This window comes from Artibeus jamaicensis, unplaced genomic scaffold (assembly GCF_021234435.1).
Source record: "Artibeus jamaicensis isolate MK-2021 breed Jamaican fruit bat unplaced genomic scaffold, CSHL_Jam_final scaffold_369, whole genome shotgun sequence".
Taxonomy (NCBI): domain Eukaryota; kingdom Metazoa; phylum Chordata; class Mammalia; order Chiroptera; family Phyllostomidae; genus Artibeus; species Artibeus jamaicensis.
In genome coordinates this window covers 12057856-12077922 of record NW_026522042.1, presented here as the reverse complement: position 1 = coordinate 12077922, position 20067 = coordinate 12057856, and the positions used below count along the sequence as shown (strand labels likewise).

Here is a 20067-nt window from a genome sequence, read left to right as displayed (position 1 = left end):
TGTAAGACATGGCATTAGAGAACTAAGAGGCAGAGAAGGGTTTGTAAAACTACTTTGCACCATTTCATAATTCTGTACCATAAGCATGAATAGTAGATGAAGATTTCTAGATCTAGAAGTTCTATCCTTTTATGCTCAATCTGATGAATTTCATCAGAAACGATTTTGGAAATATGGAAGATTTATGCTATTAAAAATCTCTTTATTATTACTTTTTAATGGTTTCACCCTTTGTTTATTTCACATTTGAATGAGCTTCTTCAATCTGATCCCTGTCTTCATAGTTCCATCTCATTTTAGTCTCAGCAGCTTTTTGTGTGAAGGGGATGGCTAAAGGGGGCAATTATGTTTGCAGTTGTAGGGAATGAAGAAAGTAAAGGCGGAACATGGTTTTAGTTCAACTTACACAGATAATTTCTGGATAATGAATTCTTTTGCAGCAAAAAGTCTTCAAGAAAATTGTTTCAACCATGCACATGTTATCCTGCTCATTTCCACACGAAATAAAAAAAATACAGGAGGGTAGGCAAGGGAAATACATTTATTGAGCCAGGCACTGAGCTGAGAATTTTGCATAACAGGAATAGAAATAGAATGACCGTATTGTACAGGGACATCGAAGATTTGTTTGTCAAGCGCTGTTTTTGGCGTGCAGCAAACATGAAGATATCATGATAACAGCAGTTAGCATAATCTCCCACACTACTGACAAAGGTGTCACTGTCTGCACCACCTCCTCAGAAAGGAAGGAGACAAACAAACGCGTGGCAAACAGAAGGCACAACACGCAGTAACCAAAGAATTACAGGATTAAAAATGCAACATAAATTGGACGACTATGGTCCTCTCTAATTCTTTAAGGCTAAAAAGAAAAGAATGGCATTATAATAAGTACATGTAGAAATAAATTTTATAAATCAAAATAAAATTATTTCTGATATATGATTAATTTTTCTCCTATCAATATATATGTTGTCTAAAATCAAATCAGGAAAAGATGTATTTCGAGGTGAGATGAGAGAAATCAAATTGCGAGAGATACCATCATTGTGGGCAATGAGTAATTTAGAGTTAGGAAAATAATCTGCACTCTGGTTTTGTGGGTTTTCATTGGTGACTTACCATGTCTTCTTTCCAGTCCTCATTCATCATCCAGTTTTTATTAAATGTAAAAATGGCTATTGAGACAACCTAGCATAAACCTACAAAGTGGTAAACTAAAAGATGTATTCTCATGTGAAACAAACAAACAAACAAACAAACAAACCCATCCAACAACTCTTGTGACAATCACATCTAACTTCCCACTTAATGTTGAAGTTTTGCTTGGCATTTTCTAGAAAAGAGAAAAAGCAGAGGTAGTGGTAGCTTTGAAAATATGAAACCTTATGCTATTACATAGTCTTTACTTCAATATGGCTTTTCAGAGGACACAGCTCACTCAACAGGCTGGTTCTAGATTGCTTTGGTTTCCACATGAGACTCTCACATTTTTAAAAATGAATGATCAACCGCAAAAGCAAACCTCATAATGCAAATAACACTCAAGAAGTATCAGAGGTTACATGAAGCAAAGCTGAGGGGGTGGTTGGCTTTCAAACAATCATTGATTGTACTTTGAACACTTGACACCCAGATCAGCTGTACAATTGGCACATTACACTAATTCTAGACAAAGTTTAGAAAAAAATTAGTACATTCACGGCTTCAACAGAATTCTATGATTATGTATTTCCTTCAGTTTTGTCTTACAGACATAGACACGATCATACTGTAACCACATATGAATAGATTGTAAGTCATTAAATAATTATCTTCATTTGTTTTATGTGAGTTTCACAATATGAGGCATGATCATATATTTCAATGTGTCATGTAGTTTTTGAACCACAAAAAGCAATATAATATAAATATAACAGTTACTTTAAAGTCAGGAATGTCACAGGGTAAAGAGGACAAACGTGCCACTGAAAATAGTCAAAGCACAAGACGCGACATCCTTTGTTCTCAACAACAAGCAGCTTTGAAGAAAAGACACCAGGATAAGAAGGGGAGGTAGTTACTCTGAAAAACTCAAAATCATTTCATGAGGAATTTTATAAAGCAAATAACTTGTCAGAGGTTATCTCTGCCATGTAGTTTTTCAATTTCAGGTAGGAAAACAAAAAGATTTTTCCCCCCCTCAGGACTTGAGAGATTTGTATGGGAAAGTTCAGACTGTGTTTTGAAGTTTATCCCGGTGAAGCAAATTTGATCACTATTAAAGGTTATATTGGATATTTCTACTTCAGTAGCCAAAGTTTGGGAGTTAATTGTCCTTTTCTTTCTAATCAGAAGTAGGTAAAAATTAACTAATAGACTGAGACTCTCCAAGATTCTCTCTATTCATTGGCCACAACCACGTAAATGAAAGATGTTTTTCCATTTTACATGTCTCAGTTCTTCCTGACTTAAAATCCAAGCATGAAGCAAAAGAACTGACGTGGACAGAACAGGACTGGGCACATGCTGTTGTGGGTTACGTAGATCTCTCAGCCATGACTTAGAACACTGACTAAATTGCAGATTCACCAGGTCTCCTAAAATTTGGGTTCAGCAGGCTACTCTTAGCATTTTATGGAATTCCGAGATGCCCAACCTCCTGGAAATGTCCTTTCTATTTTCTACCTTTCTATCTTTTTCCTTTCTTTGAAAGAGATACCATGAGGGTCTCAAACCCCAAATCACCTTCCTGAAAGACACAAGTCTGGAAGAGAGCTTCTGCTCAATTTATCCAACAGGGAACACCTGGTTAGATCACGTACTCGCAAGCAGTCATTCTGTATTTTTAAGTTTTATCAGTGTTGCTTGGATCCGTTAATGGCCTTTGAATTAATTAAGTAATTCATGAATAGAGCTAGAATCTCTAAGCATGCACAGCTCCAAATTAGGTAACTCGTGACCCTCAGCCTGGGCTTGGATGTCCATGTGGCTGATTTACCATGACTCAGTCTTCTCCATTGTAGAGCCATAGTCACCGTTTAGAAATAATTTTTTCAGTTCCTATTGTTGGTACAGCCATCAGTCACTCTTAGGACAAATACAGGCCCTGGAGTGATGGAATAAAGAGCCCGCCAGTAAAGACAGCTAAGAAGAGGAGAGGCAAGGATGTTAAATCCAATCAGCCTGATTTGGAGGGATGGATCTCGGTGTTTCTGTCAAGCTTCGCCATAGCCACACCGTTCATTGCTTCAGGTTAAGGGCACATCAACAAACTTTTCTGGCTGTAGTTGGGCCTTTGACTAGAAACCCTAGATTTCACTTAGATCATGAAATCAAAGATGGTTAGGGTTGTGAGAGGTCTTTGAAACATTGGAGGCCAATCCACTTATTTAATAGGGAGTGTAAAGGACTCGCATTGAATCCCACAGCCTGTTCGGTGGCAGCAGTGGGACCCAGACCTGGAAATCGAATGTTCAGCCCACCACCTGAGCAAGAACACAACTGTGCTTGAGCTGAAAAGGCAGTAAAAGAAATTTGTTCACTGACATACACATGCTTCTTTCATCCAAGGCAAATCCACAGTAGCCCATGCTGGGGTAGTAATCCAGAGTCATTTACATTTTCCACATGTGTGCAAAGTTCCGTGGTGTGTACACTGTCCTCTTCTGGCCCAGGCACACACTTCCAAGCATTCACGTGTGCGTCCATATGTTTGTAAATTGAGGTCTGGGGGTGGCAGGCTGATCCCCAAACCCCAGCAAGAGTCAATTTCTTACCAAAGTAAATCACACTATTCACATCAGCTCTGTCATAATTCAGTTAAACAATAAATGTAAAAATCTGCCAAACAGGTGCTGGCTGGACCTTAGACCATTGCATCTTTCCCTTTCTGACTTCTCCATTCTTTGACATTAAAAAAAGAAAATTTACTTTCCAATCAATACACCACTTCTTTGTAAAAAGGAAACTTTAAAAAATTTATAAAAATAAAGAAAGGCACTTTGTAAAACACCTACGAATCCATTTCTTTCTCATCTACTCTAAGGAGACAGGAGTGTTACTGAAGGCAGGGCCACCTCTCTGTGACAGTGAGGGCAGTGGCAAGCAGCTGGATCCCCTCTGCAGCCTCCAGCTGCTTGTTAACTGATAGTGTTCTCTGATTCCGTTGGGCCCCTACAGGAAAAGGAGTTCAACTCCCCCATCATTTACAGGTGCTAAGGACTGCCCACTGTGGACTAAACCAGTGGAAACAAGTTTCTCGTCCACAACTGACTACCAGGATTGGCCTTAGGCACTTAGGAGAAAGAAGGTAAAGGTCAGTGATGAGGCTGATAGGAACATATGCTCACGGTGAGGTGCCTAATCCCCATTCATCAAAGATGACCTCAGGACATTCTGCAGTTTGGGTCATAAGCTTCCATAAATCACCCATTGGCTATCCTGTTTCCATGTGCTTTGTAATATGAGTACTTAGGTGTTTGTTTATAAAAATAGGACTTATTGTGATTCAGAGCATAAAGCTCTTGAAACCAACTATCCAGTGTTGGTTGGCAATCCAAGAGGCAGAAAACAAAACAAAAACAAGAACAAGAATAGACTCAACATCCAGATGTAAGAAAAGAAACTTGGGGCTGCTGGACTGGGCAAGGAATAAGCATGGCTTGATTCAGCACAAGACTATTTTTCTAAAAATTAGAACCACACTTAATGTCTTTTTTAAAAAAAAATCTCATGCCTCTTCCCTCTACACACATATTTGTATATAATCTTAGACTATGATTCTGTACCTACATAATTTTAAAATGCATGTGTAATATGTTAGGACCAATTGGAGCTGGTGATTTAAAAGGAAATACAAAAAGCACATCACAGAAGAGTACTTGTATTTCGATGATGAAAGGCAATTACTTATTAGCTTAAGTAAGATACAAGGCATTGGTTAAATGATCTTGGCTAGAAAGTATTCAGTGAGTCATGGAATCAATGCTATAGAGATCAGAAGGACGTTAGAAATTGTTTTGGCCCAATATATCCTTCAGAGGAGACAGAGGCCCAGAGAAGGGAATTGTTCTGTGTTAGAGGACAAAGTTAGGACTAGAACCTGGGGCTCCTGACCTTCAGTCTGCATCCTTCCATTTGACTAGATATTTCCTTGGTTAAAAAATATTCTACCCATGAAAAACAATTAATTCAAATATAGAATGCTAACTGACCAAGAAATGGCTTGGCTTGGCTTGGCTTAATGAATGGCTAGTTGGTGTTATTTTTTCTTTCGGGATTTAGTTCAAGTTGAGTCATTGGCCATACTTTTTTGCTCATGTATGCCAAAATGAGATTATTTTTTAATTTTCAAGCTAGCAGAGTGATTGCTACACATCTTGGAGAATGGTGGACTATTTGGGAGAAATTTGACTTTGAAGGGCGGAGTTTTGGGTCAGGGCTGCTCAAGGTGGACTATGTCCCCTATCTCTCTCTCTTGGAAGCTGTATGTACTTTTGAAGGTCGTTCTCTACCATTATGTGAATCTTAAACTACTAATAGATTAAAAAATTTTTAATTTATTTGTTTTTAGAGAGAGGGGAAGGGAGGAAGAAAGAGAGGACATGTGCCCTGACTAGGAATTGAACTGGTAAAGTTTCGCTTTGCAGAATGACACCCAACTGACTGAACCACACCAGTTAGGACTAATTAGATTTTTAAAAATTATGCTTTTTCCTTACATACAGTGTTGTTCAGTTAAGTCAAACAGACTTGACTTGTACTTTCCAAGAGAGGTATTACCATGCGCCAAAATAACCTTTAGTGGAAATGCTCGTCTAGGGCAGTCCTTCTTGAACTTCACTACCCAAAGGTGTCATCCAGGAACCTAGTTCAGGGCAGATTCTCAGTCTGTAGGTCTGGGGCTGGGAGGCTCAAAATCTGCATTTCCATGCAGCACCCAGGTGATGATGACGCAGCTGGTCCTCAGACCAGACTTTGAGTAGCCAGGATCTAGGGGATTGAATGAACTGGGACAACTTTTTCAAATGTTCCCTTACTCTTACGATGTTTATATATTGGGAGAATAAAGCCTCAGACCCATTCTTTTGTAATTCTGGAAGCACTGTCACTGTTTGGACATAAGGAAAGGACTTGCATCAGGTGAAATAAAAAAAATTAGAGGGAGGCAGTCATGAGTCATGGATGCTGTCTTTGAAGTGGAGAGCCAGGCTTTTGACCCCTCTGGGGTGGGGATGGGGGGATCCTGCCCTTGGAACTGACTCGGGACTATTACTACCATACCCTGGCTTTTGTAGCTGTTCCCACCACTCCACAGAGGCTGTTTCTTAAGACTTGTATTTGGACACTTCTGACATGAGTGGTGGCTCTGCTTCTGCCAAGATTCTGCACATGGATCTACTCCAGAGAGACACTAACTCATAACTTTGCTTGAAACATCTTTGCTGCCAAGACTTTTCAGAAAAACAAAGCAAAAGCAATCCCCTCTCTCTAAAACTGTATGTTAGATGCCACCCTTCTCCTTTTTAGAGTGGCTTCATGAATATTTGCCCAGAGAAGAGCAGAAACCCTAGATTAGCCCTAGGTCCCAAAAGAAGTATTCATTTCTGTCTATGGAGAGCCCCTAAAACTCTAGTTTGGTGATTGTGGTTTAATGCATCCTGGAGATAAAAGACTCAGATAAAATGATACTATGCTGTATTGCAGACTGAATGTTGTCATGCACTTCACACTCCCCGGTGGAGTTTGGTCGATGTGGCATTTACTCCACAGACAGGGACTGTGTACACTATTATGTGCTGTAAATCCCCACTACAGCCTCCTAGCAGAAAATACTGGGCTCACTGAATACGTAAACAGTTGTGCTGGGAAGATAGAAAATACTCTTTTATTTTGCCTAAGTGGTAGAAAAATAGTCTTCAAAAATACATTGTCGAATGTCTGGGTTTGTATTAAAGTAGATTTTTATGTACAGTAAGGCAGTCTCTCCATGAGCATGCTGCTATGATTGTCTTTTAAATTAAAGTTAGTTTTGGGGGATTTTTTTCTTCACTAAGAGAAGACTAGGGTATATGATAAATGATCTATCGTACTGAAATGAAGCAGGAAAACATTTTAGGAGGATTCACCGCATCACACTCACTTGCCTCTTGTGTAAGAAAATTTCACTCTCCAAAACTATATTCTCCAGAGGCTTTAGAATAAAATACCATGGGAAGCGGGTGATGCGTGCTTAAAAAATTCAGTCAATTAAGAAAAAAAGAGTGGCATAACTTTAACTTGCATATCAGCAATTTGTCACTAAGGTAATAGGAAGTGATGTAAACAGTGTTGTGAGGTGTTCTGGAATGCATCCTTTCTATAAATGTGCTGGGTTTGGCTGCTACTAACCAAATGAGAGAGGTGGGCAATGGTTAAGCAGTTGGTTTCCAGAAGCGGTTTTCATGGCAATGCCCTTGTCTATCACCTTCCTGTGCTACACTAGTTGGATTATTCCAGTGCCCCATCAGGTACCACACCGTCAAAGCCTTTCCCAGAGGCTATAACTGCTAGCACTGTCCCTCAAGATTACTAAGCAATGTGTTTTTATGCCGTGGAACATGCAATTTTATAACTAATGGCAAAAAGTAAATCCACAAATCACAGGAACAAAACGCTCTGTTCTGGAATCAGCTGTTGGGGAAAGAGGCAACTGGTTGAATGCGGAGCATGGAAAGGAGTGAACCGGGGGTCTTTAGCTGTGTCATCCTCACCCCATTCTCGAACCTTCTCTAGCAGAGGACATGGCATGAACGCTGTAGTATTACCTGAAGAAAAAAAATCACATTTTTAACCAATCATTCCATTAATTAAGCCGTCACTGAAAAGAGTGCTTTAAGCACATGGGGTCTAGGTACTCAGACCCCGCCAGCTGGAGACCGAAGCTGCTCGGTGCCCTGGTGTAGGAGGCCACATCTTTCTCGCCTTGATTCTCTTGCAAGGATGGCAGAGGTTCCTCGGCTGGCTCTTCAAAGGAAGGCAGGTTTGGAGCACGTGGATCCGGCACTAACACCAGGATTTTGTTCTCTATCACGCTGGACACCTTAGTGTACTCCCTACTGGTTGAAGGCTCACCAAGCTTCTCTGTCTGGTTGCTGTTCTCTTTTTTGGGGAGCAATGATAATGCTCCATCTTTGCTGATCTTGTGAATCGCCACGTAATCCAAGGGTTTCACGGAGATAAAGGGGGCAGGCTGCAGTGGGGTGTCTGGGTCAGTCTCAGAATGAAAGCTTTCTGTCGCCCTCTGCTCTGCCGCCTTTTCCTCCCCTCCAGGCTCAGTGGTTTCCAAGGATTGTAAAGCATGATTTTCTGATTTGTCCGGCCAAGTGGCCAGCGCACCCGGCGTGCCCATGGCCAGCTTACACACATCGGCAATGTTGTGGTAAGAAGCCATGGCTTCCTGCTGGCTGGGCAGCTGTGATGAAGGCCATGTTGAAGATCTGGGTCCACTGGCGTAGGAATAGGGGATTTTGCTTTCCAAGCCCGTGTTCTGAGGGACCCAGGTGCAGGTACCGTTTGTTTCAGAGCTCTCTGGTTTCTTGATGCCCTCAGGAGTGTGGGGAGTAGATAGGTTTTCCTGGGGTTCCTTACACTTTTCAGACAAAAGTGAAACGCTGTCACAGCTGCCCAGGCCAGAGTCCCTGCTGGGACCCAGGTGTTTGGGCTTCATCACACCTTGATCCGAGTGTTCTTTTGAATTGGCTGGCATCAGCTGCTGGTTCTCACTGTCAACGACTTCCAAAAGCTCCACCAGCAAGTCCTCACAGTCAGAAGGGAAGTCTTGGCATCCCAGGGCACTCAGTAGTTCTTCAGACTTGCCCTTTGAATAGAACACAGACAAGGAGAAAAGGCCCTTAGCTTTACGACATTCCAGATCAGCATCAAAGTCTAGCCCATGTTCATGACCATGGGCGGGTGGGTGTGGTAAGAGCCTAGCAGAATTCCCCAAACTTTCAACATTTGTGTGCAGGGCCATCTATAATCACCTCCTAGAATACTTATTCATCTTATATTTTCTTCAAGTCAATTTATGATTTTAACTTTGTCTCTCTCTAACTAGTAATGATCATGAATTTAATGGGCAAGTAGTATATGCACAGATAAAAAAACATGTAACTATTTAACAAGAAAGGTTTTTGCAACATCTAAAACCACCACACTCAGGCCCTGGCCAGGTTGCTCAGGTGGTTAGAGCTTTGTCCTTTTATGTCAAGGTGGTGGGTTTGATCCCCAGTCAGAGCACATGCAAGAAGCAACCAATGAAAGCATAAATAAGTAGAACAACAAATCAATGATTCTCTTTCTCTCCCTTAAAAAATCAATAAATAATAAAAAAGAAAGAAATTATAGAACCAATGTGCTCATACATCTGTTCAGCTCTTTGGGATTCAGTGGCTCTGACATCTGGTTCCTGGACTCCTCACCTTCTCTGCTACTTACTGGAATCTGGAAACAATAAGTTGCATCTCGTTTCTTTCTTGTCCCCTCAACTCTTTTCCTCCAACATCTCCCTTCTTTCCCCTCTCAACTCTTCTTCTTCCAGTGTCTCCCTTCCTCCCCATCCCTTCTCTGATCCGACTTTTCTCTGCCTCTTTTGCATTTCCTCTACCTCCTCCCCCTCTCTTCCTGCCAATACACATTTTCTCCGCCTGCTCTTCCTCTCCCTCTTCCTTTTCCTTCTCTCTCACTCTTCCTCCTGCCTTCCCTTCTTACTTTCCACTCTTCTTCCTGATCCTCTGACTTAAGTCAGGTACTGTTGCCTAAATCTTAGCTTTATCACTCATTAAAGGGTATTGACTTTGACACCAGCTACTCAATGACCCTCAGTTTCTCCATCTGTAAAATGGGAATAATAATGCCATACAGGAGGGTTCTTTCAAGGATTGGAGGTAATGTGACCGAGAAAACAAAAACTTTTTTCTCTGATGCAAAAAGCAATTAGCTTATAATTAAGTCTCTGTGGCTATGAGGTTGAGTAGACTGTACTTAATTTAGTTACTTGAGATGTACAGGCTGGTTCTTTCAAGGATACTGGTGTAAGAGCATTGCACCAGAAGCCCAAATTCCAAGGTCCTAGGCCCCGATACTATAGTTGCAGTCAACGTGAATGCAGTCAAGACAAATTCCTGGGGACTCTCTTTTCACATTCTTAGACTGTTAGTCTTGTGGTGGCTGGGTCAGTTGATCTAATGCACAGGTAACTGCTTTTACAACTATCGGCCTTAAACTTAAGGTCAAACTGAAAGTCCATATTTCAACCTGCACAGAAATTTAGAATGTTCTAACCTCTTTTTCCATTCAAAACACCTAAATGTAATTCCCACCTGAATCAGCCTAACTGGGCCCCGGCCAACACCAGCCCACTGTGCTGACCCAGCCTCACCGAGCGCTCCAACAGGCAACAGCAGCAGCAGAGTATTCTGTTACTCTGGCCCGATGGAAGCTCTCACCAAAGCACGATGGGGGTGGGGGTCATAAGTCCTTCTTTTGTATTTAACAAAAGATTCACCTTTTCAAAAACAGATCATTGGACCACAAGATTCATATCCGTGCTTTTAAATAGACTGGTGAAGCTACAAGTACTAGCAGGTGCTCCCCTGTTTTCCTGGCTTTCTCTCTTTTCCTTCTGACATTTGATGTCTCCTCATAAGTATGTGCATGCCTCACATATATTTCTCTACAAAGGAGGAGCGTGTGGCCGGCTGAACTGGTGGGATTGTGTGTGCATGTGTAGAGGTAGACATCACCAATCATGACACATTCTCCCTCTCTGGCTCTTACCTCCAGCAGATGAGTATCAAATCCTTTTATTTTTGGTCCAGGAACAGGTGGAAAGATGCAGGTCATCATGCTATAAAATAATTTGTGGGAGAGGATAAATAACTCATTTCCTCACTTTGCAATTTCTAAAAGATTGGTATTATCTGCTACGTGGACTAAGGTAGGTAGGAGTTAAATATCTGTGGCTACCTGAAACTGACAAGCAACAGTGAAGACAATAGTTATAGAGGCCAGTGCCAACATTAGCTCCAGCTCACTGAGGAGGCTGATTTGTATTATTTGCATACTCCCCTTCTCTTGATTTTAGCTGTTCTTGACAGGATCTTACTATTTCCCAACTGTGAGATTCAGTCTGATGGAAAGAGCACCACCTTCAAAGGAGTTCATTCTGTGACGTTTATTAGCACTAATAAAAGACTTTAAAATGGATTGACTGCACTGCAACTAATGGCTAAAATCAAGTGCTTGAATTATCTGTATATTTCCATCATCTCTGTATTGGCTTTTTAGAGAATTATCACCCCTGACAACCAGGATTGGGAGGAAAGTTGATAGACAGTGAAGTACCTATAGCCCTTTAAAGCCACTGTCCAGACCACAATCAAACAGACGATAACAGACAGAACAGCCACGAAGATCCACATGGTGGTATCTGTACTGGTGAAATCTAAAAAGAAACAGTCAGAAAGCTTTGATCACGTACAGTATCATTAAATGCAAGCAAACAAACAAAACTAATGAAGGAAACTTTTGAACCCAAGTCCCCCCCTGCCTACACCTCTCTTGACTTGAACTGCGATCCAGAGTAATATTGACCATGGGTTAATTTTTCCAATGTTATTAAATTTGAATGTGTTGCAAGTATATTTTAAAGTGCAGTTTTCCAAAATTCTTTTACATGTTATTTTCTTTGGTACTTTAAGAGGCAACTTAAGATCACACGATCAATTGTAGTAATGATGACAGGTTATGTACTAAGTTCTTACGAAAAGCCATCAATAATGTTAAGTTCTTTATATACATTGCCTTGTATATAAAGATGAGACTCAGAGAGTGATTACCCATTGGCATGTAACCATAAAGTTGTAGTCTGGGATTTGAATTCAAGCCTTTTCTGCCTCTAGACTCTGTGCTCTTAGTTAGTAAGAACCAGGGCTGAACAGGATGCATGCCAGCCTTATGACCCATAGTTCATGGCTCTTTCCAGCGTGACAAACCAATGCAAACCCTGATACTCTGGCCAGGCAAGTTGTCACAAGCACTAGGCTTTGCTATTTCATTTTGGGCAAGACTTCTAACTGCAGAGAACTTCAGTTCCCTTGCTTATAGTTCTTAATGGCAGTTATAGTCTCGCTGAATACTTGAGAGGGTTGGGAGAACCAAACAAGGTGAAGACTTTGCAAACCATGAAGTATGTTAGAAATGCGAGATGAAGCATTCTCTTGTGGGGTGTAAGCCACCATGTTCAATGACAGTTAGAACTGAGTGCCCCTCTCATACTGTGCCTTGACTGAGAGACCACCATGTAATTGACATCAGAGACTGAAAATCAGTTCAGTTCATGCCTTTAAAATGGGATATCACCTTCCAAATTCTAGGAGAACTAGCTGATGACCTTGACTCAATGACAGGAATGGGGCAGGTGGGGAGGGTAGAATGAGTATCAAGCCTCCTGAGACACACCAAGCCCGTGTCTGCAACTTCACTCTAGACCCCAGTCCTTGCTGATAGTAACCTGGGGGCACTGCCGCCCTCCCAAACCTCTTTGGGTTGGGTGGAGAGGTGATAAACCCCTCCTACTCATTCCTCTGACTGAGGCTCAAAATCCTTTCTTAGTAGTCATGCAAATTTACTAAATTCATTCTTTTCTAAAAGATATTTAAGGCTATAAGCAAGAGGTAGTCAAGACACTCACCATCAGGTATCTGGATAGAGTTCTCTGGGCCCCACTTACTCCAGAATCCATGGTCAGGCTTGCAGCGAACCTGGATGAGGTATTTCTCTCCTGGATATAAGCTGAAAACCTTAAACTGTGTTTGCTGCCCAGCAAAATGAACCTAAGAGAAGCAAGGAAAATGAAAGTCACTCCAACTTGTGTGCTGGAGAAATGAGCTTTTCTCTCGGATAATAAACTGTTGGAGGAGTGAGGCTGGACGGGCCGGCTCAGACATCCTGCTGTCATCACTGGGCCCCCCCAGCCCCCCCGCTTCCCCTCTGCAATGTGGTGCTCACATCTGTTGACTGGGTTTCTATCTCTCAGTCTGGGACTCTCTTTCAGAAAGACAAATATTCTGCATCCTACCCTCTGCCTCCCCAATTCTACTTTACAGAAGGTAACCAGTTACTAACACTGTAAAAACGTTATTTTGTAAACCCTAATGAAATAACTGATTCAAGGATTACTCAAGGAAATCCACTAGGCATCATGAGATGGCATTATGTTCTTGAAGCAATAGTGCACAAAGTAAATGTGACTTTACAGTTAAGGCATCAGGTTGTGATCTCTCTGGCCCAGGGGTCAGTTTTAGTATCATTCACGGTATGTTGACCAGATAGTTTGTGTCTCTTAACATGATGCAATACGAAGCGATAGAATATTGCCTCTGAAATATTCTTGCCCAAACTTGTTCAGCCTGAATCTAATCAAGTCTTTAGAGCTAATGGCTGGCTACAAGAAATACAGGGCAGAGAAATGAGCTAAATGACCTCCCTAAGAACTAATCAGACAAATGCAAAATGTAGGACATTCTATGGGACAAGGGGCCTTGTCTCCTGAGCCTGTTGAGGCTAAAAGAACATAATAACCAGTCACAATGTGTGGTCCTAGTTTGCACAAAGTAGCTGTTAAAGATATTTTTTAGGTGCAAGTGGGAGAATTAAAATATGAATTGGCTATCTAAATGACATTAGGGAATTTTTATTATTTTCCTAGGTGCAATATTATTTTGGCTATGTTTGAAAATGTTTCCTTTTTTAAAAAGACATATACTAAAGCATTTAAGAGTGGAATATCATACTGTAATTACTGTATTATTTCTTCGCAATGAAATATTTTAAAGTGAATAAAAATGCCACAGACCATTGACTGGTTACACTAAGATTTTTCTCCTCCCACTGAGTGCCATTTAAGTGTTCTCATAGGTGTCTAGCTCTAAGAGTCTCCTGAGGGAGGCAGGTTGGAAACCTGGTGGAAGCATTTGTTTGGTGTGAAGAAGGAATTCACCTTGAGAGAGCTGTGAAGATGCACCCCCAGCAATCCCAAAGAGAGGGGAGAAGGCCCTTCCACAGCCGGGCGGCCACATCAGCATCAGGAGGACAACATGATAGCCCAATAATTAGGAGAAATGACCTGTTCCCAGCACACAGCAAGGGCTTCTTCGCCTTTGCCAAAGGGCATGGCTCCTTCCCAAAGCTTCTGGCCAACTCACCTCCCACTCAGATGCTTTCTCAGGCTTTAATCGAATTTCGTACTGAAGTGTGAACCAACCAGATCTTATGTCAGGCCGTTTGGGTGAAAACCATTTTATCCACAGATACGGTTTTTGGTCTTCTGGATGTTTTATTTGCAAAGTCAGGTTCACAGGAGGCTCTGGTTCAACTGAAAATAGGAAAGAAACCCTGTGTTCACTGAAGGTGGTATTTGAACACAGAACTATAGGACTTACCATTTCATTCCACCATGGTTATGAGACAACTTGTATTTGATGTCAGGTGCTGGTTAGTAGAGTTGGGATCAGGTTGAAGTAAGGGAGATGCGTAGGGTGCAAAGTTTAAGGACGAATTAATGGCCAGTAAGGATATGAAAGAACTTCAGTGTCATTAGTCATTTAGGAAATGCAAGTCAAAATCACAATGAGATAACATTTCACACCCACTAGGATGGTCGGAATTCAAAAAATTAAAAACAACAAGGGAGGATGTTGAAGAAATGGAAATCCTTATACACTGCTGGTGGGAAAGTAAAAGGCTGCAGACACCATGGGGAAAAGTCTGGAAGTTACTCAAATGGTTAAACATAAAATTATCATGTCACCCATCAATTTCATGCTCTAGCCAACATACCCAATAGAAATGAAGGCAGGTGTTCAAACAAAAACTCAGACATGAATATTCATAACAGTACCATTCACAATAGCCAATAGGTGTAAACAACCCAAATGTCCATCAGTGGATGGATACGCAATATCCATAGAATGTAACACCATTCAGCCATCATGAGAGAGTATGTACTGATACACACTATAACATGGATGAATCTGGAGAATGTTGCACTAAGTGAAAGAGGCCAGATACAAAGGCCACATGCTGTATGACTCCATATACCTGAAATGCCCAGAACGGGCAACTTTGTAGAGACAGAGTGCAGATTAGTGGGGCCAGGGTAAGGAGGGCTAGCTGGAGTAACTACTTAATGGGTACGTTTCCATCTGGGGTCATGAAAGTGTTCTGGAAGTGGTTAGTGGTGATGGCTGCATAACATTGTGAATGAACTCTGACCACTACATTGCATACTTTAAAATGGTGAATTTTATGTTATATGTATTTTACTACAATAAAAAAATTAAGGAGGTACTTCCTTTCAGATTCCTTCAAGTACAAGTCTGTGATGCCTCCTTAAGAATGAGGTGCCTAGGGTGCTAGCTTGCCTTACTCAGTCTTGCTGCTTAGTAACACTTTTCTCTCTTCATTACTACCTTCTCGACTCACTTTCCACATTAGGTGACATAAGAGTGAGTATAGCTACAGTGCCCTTGACTTTCTAACCTACAATTACCTACAAAATGAATGTTAGAATATTTGCCAGTAATCTCAATGCTTCTATGTTACAAAGTAAATATGATTTTATATTTACTTTGTAACAAAGAAAATGTTACAAAGTAAATATAAAAAATTACTTTACTATGTTACAAAGAAAGATGATTTTATATGCACTTACTAAAGAAACATCAGTTACTCAATATAAATTTTAAACACAATGCTGAGAAACACCACTGATAAAAATATTGTACAAAAATCCATGTAAAATGTTCAGGGTGAATACTTTACAGCCTTCTCAGCATTCCTTGTACTTTGGATCAGGTGACCCTTTGCTGTGAGGGGCTGTTCTGAGTGTGGGATGCTTAGCAGCCTCTCTGGTCTCTGCCCATTAGATGCCAGTAATACCCTCATTCTCCTCCCTGGGCTACAATGATAAAAAGTATCTCCTGCCATTGCCAAATATCCTGGGGGGGGGGCAGCAAAAGAGCCCCTAGTTGAAAATCGCTGCTTTCAAGTGACATAGCAGTTGCTCATTTTAGAACTTCTCTTGTTTTCACTGTTTTGCCCTCAATACTATTTTAATTTTTGAGGGCAAGGCGATTGAAGAAAGTGCCATGAAGAAGAAATCACTTGGCATTTAGCATCTTAAAGACTTCATATCTCAAATAAAATTATATGACAAAATTCATTGTATCCCTGCTTGTCAGTGGGGTTACCTTTTGGATTTTCTTAAACTAAGATTAAATTCACTTTCTCCCTCCATGCTCTTTGCAATGATTTGCTGGGGGGGGGGTGTAGGGGGGTAGAGAATATATCAAGTGTGAACCCGTTGGTATTGGAAGCTTTCTAAGGATCAACCACTGCTAGAATGGCAGTGCAATAAAGTGAATGTTTGAGACTCCTCACTGAGTTTTCTTTGTTGGGTGGATTTAGGTAAATCAGGAAGTCTTATGCAACCTTGAACCTACTTAGCTTTTCCTTCGGTTATTATCAAATGTGAGGGCCGACCCCGGTCCCAGCCAATCCATCTCTTGTCCTGGGATTCCCTTTGTCATCCCTGCTAAGCCACACAGGCCACTACAGTGATGCCTAATTGCCTTGCAACCCAATGTTAATCATGCGAAGCTAGAGGCAGCTCTCAGGTCAACTTTGTTTTGCTTTGCTAATGATGTTTCCAAACATTGTACTTGCGATAATGGCTTTCAGCCTGCTGTTCAAGTAGCACTCTTAACACCCCCAAATTCTTTATTTTTAAAAGAAGAGCTCCAGGTGCTAAGAAGTATATGTGCACTGAGAATCAAATTTGGACCAAGCAGCTGGAGCTAGTCCTGTGGGTACAGAGGCAGACAGCTTCTAGGAGGTGCTATTCTATGGAATAGCTTTGTCCTCCAGGGAAGGAGAAAAGAAATCCCAGCTTGCCAAGGGGGAAAGGGACACGGTTGCAGGAGGAGGGCTGGAGGGGGGAATTGATAAGAGAAGCACAAATAGAACATTCCTATTCGATGCAAGGGGATGGAAAGAAAAATCAAAGGAAAACACAGAAACACAAGGAGCCCAAGTGCCAGCCTTATCGTCATGAATGATTCAATAAAAATTGGTTTAAAGTACTCAGTTGATGAGGATATTGTGAATTCATCTTCTTTTTTTTTTTTGGTGATTCTTCCATAAGCCAAGAAGACTCAAACTGAATTTGATTATTAGTAGATTCATAATGGAGTAATCACTTCCTCACCTATCTCCCTTCTCCTTACCTACGTAGGCCACGTCCACAAAATGTGGATTGGAGATGCTGCTTCCCATCTGGTTTGTGGCATTGACTGTGATGATGTACACTGTCCAAATGGAGGTGTACCTCTTGTTAAAGAAGCAGGAGTTGGGGCCGCTGGTTCTGTAGTCTGGACACTCAAAAATGACTGAGTCTCTGCAACAAATTATATATTAGGAGTGAGTAAGAAGATAGTAAAAAGCATCTAGTTTTTCCTTAATAGATCAATACCATTAGACTTTGGGGATCAGAGCTGACGAACGAAGCTGCCAAGCTTCTGTGCCTTACCCATGTCACTGGAGTGAGACAGGGAAGAGAATGCTGGGGAAAGGGGTGGATGTGTCACTTTAGAGCCTTAATAACTCTGCCTCTCATCAAGCCTTCCTTCGTATAGTTTTCTATGGGCTTTGTGGCTTGTGCCTCCTGCCAATAAGCACTTGAACTTTCAATAGCCAAGGCATCACCACACTCATCATGCTGCTACTGGGTCACCTCAGCAAACAGGTGACTTCTGCCCATAAGCCCTGAGGGGCCATGCACAATGCAGCATTTATTGCACATATATGAGGTCTGTCTGGAAACAGTCCAGCCATTGTTAATATAACAAGAATGGTTAGTGTGACATCAATGTAACCTGACAGCCAAGGAGAGTGGACTGGAATGAACGTGCATGAACAATGATGACTTCACTATACTAGTCAGTGAGGGTGGTAGATGCTGTTGAGTGAGCATGTGTACTGTGTGACCATCACCTTCAAAATGATTGAGCGAGTAGAGCAATGGATCTGCATCAAATTTTACACTAAGCTTGAACATTCCTCCACAGAAACTATTCAGATGACTCAGAAGGCTGCAGCGATGGGCAACTGATGACTAGCAGCTTCATCATGGCAACGTGCCCACTCATGCATCACGTTTCATACAGAGATTTTTGGAGAAACATCAAATCACCCAGGTGACTCAGCCCCCCTACAGCTCAGTATTGGCATTCTGAGACTTCTGGCTTTTCCCAAAGTTAAAATCACCTTTGAAGGGGAAGAGATTTCAGACCATGGATGAGATTCAGAAAAATACAACAGGGCACCTGATGGTGACTGAGAGAAATGTGCAAGGTACCAAGATACCTACTTGGAAGGGGACTGAGGTGTCAATGCCCTGTGTTCTCGTAACTTGTATCTGCTTCAGTAAATATCTCTGTTTTTCACAGTGCATGGCTTGATACTCTCTGGACAGACCTCATATGTTAAATTACATTTTGTTTAAAAAAGATTAAGGAAAATAAAAACCGATGCTGATGCATCTCTGACTGCACTAAGTCAGCAGCAGAGAGAAGTGACTGTGAAGAAAGACATCTCAGGTCCAGTGGCTCGTTGCCATGCTCTCGTTAGACTTGGGGGCCTCAGCGCAAGACTCCCCACGCAGGTGTGGAGCAGCACGCCATGCGGGCTGCCAGTGTGGGTTCCGAAGTTTGTGTACTCGACACCCCTTTAGGTCCCAGAATGACTGATAGCTTTGTGTAACCAGGGGTGTCCAACCTTTTGGCATCTCTGGGCCGCACGGGAAGAAGAAGAGTTGTCCTGGGCCATGCAGTAAATACTCAAACACTAATAAAAACTGATGAGCAAAAAAAAAGCTTTAAGTAAATTTACGAGTTTGTGTTGGGCCGAATGCAGCCCACAGGCCGTCTGCTAGGCACCCCTGGCACAGCAAAGCGCAGGCAGGCTCTGGGGATGGGCGGGCTGTGACCACCGGCAAGCGTTTCCTTCACTGGGGAAGGATACAGCTGTCCCTGGATTCCCCGGAGGGTCTCACTGAAGTGTTAACAGAATCCTCACCCGGGGACGACCTCGTTCAGTCCTCAACGCAGCCTTGGCTCCACAGCTGCCCTCTGGGAGTTCAAAGATGAGCAGTTTTCTAAGAAAAATCACCACCTTCCTTTCCTTTTAAGGCTCTTTGTTTTCTTGGACATGAAATGAATTTGAAAAGTTAATGTACCATGGTTGTCATGGATTACATGATAGTCCTTTTATGTTGCAAAAGTAATTATTACTAAAATATTATAAGTAACACAAGGTTTATAGATAAGCACCTAAAGTTAACCAACACTTAGTGAACAGTTAGATGTGACCTTAGGCTGCAGCCTAAGTTGGGGCAGGGCAGTAACAGAAAATGTTGCTACCACAGCTGCTCCTTATCCATGGGGGGACATGTTCTAAGACCCAAAGGAGGTGCCTGAAACTGTGGATAGGACTGAACCTTACATGTACTGTGTTTTTCCCTGTACATATCTACGTGTAAAGTCTAATTCATAGATTAGACACAGTAAGAGATCAACAACAATAACCGACGATAAAACAGAACAATTATAACAATAGACTGTAATAAAAGTTATGTGAACGTGATCTCTCTCTCAACATATCTTAATGCACTGTGCTCAGCCTTGGTCTTGTAATGATGCCAGGTGGACGCAATGCCGACATGATGAGATGAAGCCAGGTGGGTGACACAGGCGCAGTGATGTGGTGTTAGGCCGCTGTGAGGGTGACTGGGATGCACAAGCACTTTGGCACTTAGCCAGCAGTCGATCTGAAAAGCAGCTACTAAGCGAGTGACGGGTGGGTAGCTATACAGTGTGGATACGCTAAGGAATGACTCATGTCCCTGGTGGGATGAAGTAGAATAGTGTGGAATTTCATTGTGACTCAGAACGGCACAACATTTAAATCTTATGAACTGCTTATTTC

The 20067-nt window shown here is 41.8% G+C and overlaps 1 protein-coding gene across 4 annotated transcripts in view; it reads right to left on the bottom strand.

Annotated features, from left to right (window-relative positions):
- Positions 1-527: 527 nt before the first annotated feature.
- The window catches only part of PRLR (prolactin receptor), a 151190-nt gene continuing 131650 nt past the window's right edge, over positions 528-20067 (bottom strand). For 3 of the 4 annotated variants that reach the window (XM_037129049.2, XM_037129051.2, XM_037129050.2), the window contains 6 exons: positions 17310-17479; positions 14229-14398; positions 12716-12857; positions 11368-11467; positions 10801-10870; positions 528-8839 (listed from right to left, as the gene is read on the bottom strand). In XM_037129049.2, coding sequence (XP_036984944.2) covers positions 7838-8839; positions 10801-10870; positions 11368-11467; positions 12716-12857; positions 14229-14398; positions 17310-17479 — 1654 coding nt within the window. In that variant the 3' untranslated portion in view covers positions 528-7837. Of the gene's footprint in view, positions 8840-9386; positions 9466-10800; positions 10871-11367; positions 11468-12715; positions 12858-14228; positions 14399-17309; positions 17480-20067 lie in introns of all 4 variants that reach the window. The other variant, XM_037129052.2, reaches the window with a different exon arrangement.